The 6,000-nt window shown below is 45.6% G+C and overlaps 1 protein-coding gene across 2 annotated transcripts in view; it reads right to left on the reverse strand.

Moving 5' to 3' along the window:
- LOC309585121 (paralemmin-1-like) overlaps positions 1-3,677 on the reverse strand; it is a gene marked incomplete at both ends in the record, with an annotated part of 123,638 nt that extends 119,961 nt beyond the window's left edge. For both annotated transcript variants that reach the window (XM_082301646.1, XM_082301645.1), the window contains one exon: positions 3,633-3,677. In XM_082301646.1, coding sequence (XP_082157772.1) covers positions 3,633-3,677 — 45 coding nt within the window. The remainder of the gene's footprint in view (positions 1-3,632) is intronic.
- Positions 3,678-6,000: the final 2,323 nt, after the last annotated feature.

Genomic DNA, 6,000 nt, shown 5'->3' on the forward strand with positions numbered 1-6,000 from the left:
ACTTAGGTTTTGTAAATGCTTGTCTATGTTTAGATCACTATCTTGTGGGGCTCTCTACACTAAGAGATAAGGGGCCATATAACAAATTTTGGGGCCACACATGTTATTTATCCAAAATAAGAAAAATTAAGTCAGCTCACCTGTCCCCAGGCCACTGAGTCTGGGACTATTTACATTCCCAACTTCTGAGCAACTTGCAGCCAGCATATTTTTTAAAGCCACAAAAATGCTTCCTTTTTCACACAGAATTTTACCCACCAATCACCTTCAGGAAACAAGCAGACGCAAACACTAAAGTGCTCTATACAGGAACAAGCTCAGAGAGAAGATTGCTTCAGACCTCTTCTTTTAACTTCTTGTATGCTTCCTGAAGGCATCTCCCTACAGTATTAAGAGTGGGCACCACTCAGCTCCATTGCTGGTGGAACAGCAGATGGATGCTGTAGTGATTCAGGCTCAGACAGATGCTAAGAGCAGTGTGTCATGGCAGAAAAATTTACCAGTATCCGTAGCACACATCCAAGTTGGAAGATGTGATGTGACCTCTGCTCAAGTAAGGATCAGAAAACTAAACGCTCCTAGTCATCATAGAACCTCTCCATGACACAAAGTTTATGTCTTCCCCCCAAGCAGAGAGAACTAGGTTCCACTTTTTAGCAGTTGTCTCACATCTTCCTGCTTCTCAAACCAGATTTGCACAGTGCTCTGAGTGTTGCCATAGTCAGTGAGTGAGTTTTAGGCACGTCACAAAGATCTGAAAATCACAGCTTAAGCATTTCAATGGCACTAAAACATACACATTTGAAGCTTCTCTGGTCTTTGAATCACAAATTCCATTTTTAAAAGACTTATTTAGATATTTCTTGCCCTGGTAAACCATGGCATCCAAGTACAACTCCATCTTGCATGCACCCCTAACAGCTCCCTAAGACAAGGGCAAAGTCAATTATTCACAGTTTACAGATAGAACATGAATGCACAGAGAGGCTAAGTACTTGCTGCAGACAAAACAAGTGGCTAACTCACATTCACTGAGGTTTAGATTAATGTCCTAACAGTAGACTCCTTCTTTTCCTCTTCCCATGACACTTGCCTCTGTTCCAGAGAGGCATATATTAAAACTGTGATAAGTCAAGGTAACAAAGTATAAAATCAAATACTTCAAAACCAGTCAGCTTTCTGGTGTTAAAGTTCATATTTCTATTTTTGGATTTGTTTTCTTTAAATATTCAGTGATGCACACTTAAAATTTACTCTGCACATTTCCCAGCAAACTCATTTACCATGGTGATTATAGAAGCGAATGTACAGAGAACAGTGTGTAGAGAACCCAGTGGTAAGTGGATTTATTTCTGTAAGTCTAGCATTCAGCCAGCGTGACTGCAGAATGCTGGAGTAAGCTTCTGCTCATCTCAGAGGGATACTGCAGTGTGTTCAAACAGATGAAACACCAAGCTGAACTGAAATGCCAGTTCTTTCTTCTTCTGGGAAAGGCCATACAACGCTTGAGAACTGACCTTATTTTAGCCAGCCAGTGGCAGGAGGGAAAAGCCTAACTTGTGTAATGTCACTCAGTCTGATGGAGCAAAACTTATGCTAGAAATTAACTTCTCTGCATTCTGACAAACATTTGCAGCAGCCCAAGCATAGGAGAAAAGTCACCTAACAAGATTATATGGAAAACCTGTTGCTCTGCAGAGTGGTAAGCAAACAAGTTGGTTCATGGACCCACATAACACTTAAAATAAGGCTGAATATTTTTGATGCTGAAGTAAAATTCTTTCAATCCAATTAACTGCAAACATTGCTTACTACATTTTATTTATTAACAGAAATAGAAACCAAAAAGGAAATATGTATAGAAACTGAAGGTTCAGACTCTCAAGGCCTTCTACTATGCCAGCACAAACCTGCTGTAAAAGCTGCAATACACCAGGTGATAATATTAAATCCATAATGGCCTCACTGGTGTGAAATGCAGGGCACTAAGAACCAGAGCACCTGATCTACTTTGGTGACAGATTCCAGGACATCATGAGGAAATGAGTGCTGTCTGGTGTTTTATTATATAGCAGTCAAAAGAAACAACAATAATATAAAGCTTTTGTTTTTTTAATGTGGAGACAGAAATGTTTCAGAGCTATGCACTGCAGCAAAGCATGGAGCAGCTCTGCAGTACAGTTTTGCCATAAAGGAGTCCCAAATTACAGGCAGCGGTGAGGTTTGCCTCTGGGGGAACATTCCTGGTGTTTCCACTTGAGATATGGCAATGCCTATCTTGATAGAAAACTGAGAACCAGCTTAAAAATATGCATCTGCTTTCCACTGCCTGAAAATTAAATGGTTATAGCTTCTTCCCTCCCCATATCAAATGGTACCATTTGCTCTTTTACAGTTAATATTTTAGAGAGAAAAATCCTGTATCTACTTCTTTTAAATCTGGTTATTTTAACTCTCCGTGGACCTATCATCAGAATAGTGGACTTCAGAAAAATGTCTTGGAACAGCAGCAGAAGCAGCGGCAGCCATTCCTGTTACACTACAAAAGAAATCTGTGACCTGCGCCAGCTACAGAAAAATGTAGCATCTGTTGATCACTGGGGCAACTGGGAAAGAAAACTTAAAATCCATGCGGGCTCTGCCGTCTTCTGTTTCCCTTCAGACCTCCAGGTGTGTGGTCCCCAGCACGGACTGTGCCATCTGTCTGGGACTGGCACAGCTGCATCAATGTCTCAGCCATGGGGAAGAAGAGCTGGGTGTTACTTGAACAAGGGCAGGCTGTATGGGGCTGTCCGACTGGCAGTGCCCACAGAAACACAGGCCTTTTGACACGGTGCCTGTGACATGCTACAGGATGAGCTGGCAGTTTCTGTATGCCAGGATGACGGTGGATCCTCAACACCCAGGCCCCTTCCTCACCAGGTGTCTCCACCCACGTTTCTCTGAGGTCTGCACCAGCTGAGCTCATGGCTCAAGTCAAATTACTCTACTAAATGTGAAAACAAGAGTTATAACTAAAATCGGGCTCAATCCTGCCTAGATTTTACCCCTGGCATGATGCAGCTCAGCAGGGAATTTGTCTGAAATCATGTGCTCAGCAGCCCAAGCTATGGAGCTGAGGTGACAGTTTAACTAGTAGATCAAACAATTACACAATTTTGATAATGCAGTGCCTGTGTTCGATTGTCTTAAAATTAGGAATATAACAATTATTTTCTGCACTAAAAGCCATCCTGCAGCAGATCATTTTGCTTGACTTTTTCATCAGCTAAGCAAAACCTCCAACTGTGAAAAAATATATATTCAGCAGAGTACTGATTTTCTCCTGCAATCTCCCCTCCTCCCCATTTATTCCTTTTCTTCTCTATCATCAATCTTTTAAGCATGCCACTGTGCATTCACATTTTTCTTTCTGCACGTGTCAGCTCAACGCTCTTCCTCAGAGCCCTCTTTCTCAGCCAAATCCCGCAAAGCAGATTTTAACCACTCATTTCCCGAACAGGGAATTCCACACACAACTTCGCAAAAGCCAGGCACTCCGGGTGCTTCCCAGCCACTATGCTGGAATCCCCCCTTCCCTCCAGCAACCCACGGCTATGGACAAAACAGCAAGTAAAAGGAAACTGACTTACTGCTATGGCTTGGAGCCTTTCCTTGTGCAACTCTGCTTCCGCCATCCTGGAGAGAAGGACACGGGAGGAGAGAGGGAGACCGGTGGGTGGGAGGGAGAAACAAAAAGGCAAACAAAACCAAAACGGACTGCAGTCACAGGGGGGAAACTGGAGTAATTGCAAGGAAAGCCGAGCTCCTGTGTAGCAATCAGCGACTTTTGGAGGCACTGCAGGCTGGCTCACGGTACGATCATTTTAGTCACTGGACCAGTGCCTGCCTGGCTGCCTGTCTCCCAGCTGTCTTGCTAACTGCATTTCAGTGCTGCTTCTGTGTGCTGGTGCTGTCACACAAACCATGTAGGCACTCTCCAAGCAGCTGAGCAGAGGGATAGCTCGCATGGCTATAATTTTTTGCGTTGACGTCTCAGCTCATTTGCTCCTCCTATGGGGTGCTGGGTCACGACAGGAGCTCGACATCAGCAGCGTGCACGGTAATACAAACCTGCCTGACTGCAGCAGAGGAGGCAGACAGCTGTGCCACAGCATGTCCTTAGCGAGCAGCACAGCGCGCAGGGAAGGACGGTGGCACATGGCGCAGGGAGCGGGAGCTGCGGCAGGCGGGCGGGCAGGCGGTGGCTGCAGCCCCAGCTGAAGCAGGTTTGGATAAGGAAAAGGACAGGGCTGCGAGAGCGCGGACTCTGAGGGAACCGCACAGACACTTGTGAGTGCAGTGGTAACATGGTATGCTGCAAAAGGCTGCTGCTGCAGGGCAGCCCTTAAGAGAAGCGACGAAGAGCATCTGGATGGGGAGGGAGGGAGGGGTAAGGTGTCCACATGCCCCGCATGCACTGCATGTATTGATATCAGACATTAAAGTGACAAACCTGTGGGTACAGACTCTCCGAAGAACCCACTGTTACAAATAGAGGAGAAGGAGGCAGGTGAGGAAGTAAGGGGACACCTGAGCCGGTATCACAAGGGTACCCGCGATTTCAAGCCTGGCTTCGGTTCTGCCTGCAAGCTCCTTACACTTTTATTTTTACTTGTATGATCGTCTGTTTGCTTCCTTTTTTCATAGACAGCAGCGAAGCCCCCCACTCTCTCCCAGCCCTGTCCCATGGGGTGCCGCTGCACGGGTGAGCACGGGGCTGCCCCAGCCGAGGGGCGTCTCCGAGCCAGGGCAGCCGCCACGCCAGATGCAGAGCTGGGTGGGGGCTGACCGTGACATCGTGGGGCTGTCCTGCCGTGAGGAGCAGAAGTGCATTCTGCAGCATATAACTTTGATGTAATAATCTCTTGGAGCTAAGACAGAGAAACTCCCCTATCTTGAAGGAAAGCGATCTGGGAGTCACCCTGTTTCCCGTGTGCTTGCCCTTTGAAGGGCCACCTAGCCTGGAATTTTAGTTTTCTACATCCCTGTCTTCTCTCTCAGACAGCCTTCACCTCCACTTCCAGGACGTGCTACTTGCTGCAGGCTGTTTTTCAAGGCAGCTACTTTGTCAAGTGTTTTCACCTCCTGGTCCCATTTTCCTTACTGCTGCACAGACTCCTTTCCATGTGACAGCATGTCAAAGTGACTTCTTGCTTAGCTTTGCCTCCGTGAAAGACATCCTTTGTCATATAAAAACTCACAAAACATTATATAATTCCAGTAGTCACTGTGGCCAAAAGGCAAAGTTTTATTGCCATATCCCAAGTGAGGCAGTCTTAGTAAGTGGGTATTGGGGGGCTCACAGCTAAGGGAAATGCAACAATTGTGGCTAGAAACTGGGATGCTCTTTCAGTCTTCCAGCTTTAAGTAATTGATTGAATAGCAGCTGCCCCTCTCAGCGTGTTTGGTCCCTTTCAGCTTGTTTAGTCTCTTTTTTGTTTTCCTTTACCATGTAAAGGTCCATGCATTGCTACTTGTATTACTACAGCTGGTTTTGAAATATCCCATCACACAGGATCCAGACATCTCTACTCCCACATGTGGTCTTGAGAACATATATGGGCAACTGCTACTAGGGCTTGATAGCTATGCAATTAAATCCCTTCAATACCCTTCTCATGTTTTGCTGTTAAGCCTTGCCCAGGGGAAGAATTCTGCTACAGGCTATATCCAGCAAAGACAAGGGTTATGCCCCAGTGCTTATTGGAGCTGTAATGGGCAGCCTATTCATTCCACAACCTGTAATCACATTACATGTTTCCAAAGCTGCGTGCAATATGCATCACTTTGGGCCATCCCCTCTTTCCTTCCGTATGACATCCACTCAGGAAGACATTTAAGCACATATTTAAGCACATTCCACACAGTCATATATAAAAATGGATGTATCTCAGTTATGATACAGAGCTGGACACTGTACTTCCCCTTTGTTTATCCTCTCTCCAATTAACTGCAGTG

This window comes from Coloeus monedula, assembly GCF_965178545.1.
Source record: "Coloeus monedula genome assembly, chromosome: Z".
Taxonomy (NCBI): domain Eukaryota; kingdom Metazoa; phylum Chordata; class Aves; order Passeriformes; family Corvidae; genus Coloeus; species Coloeus monedula.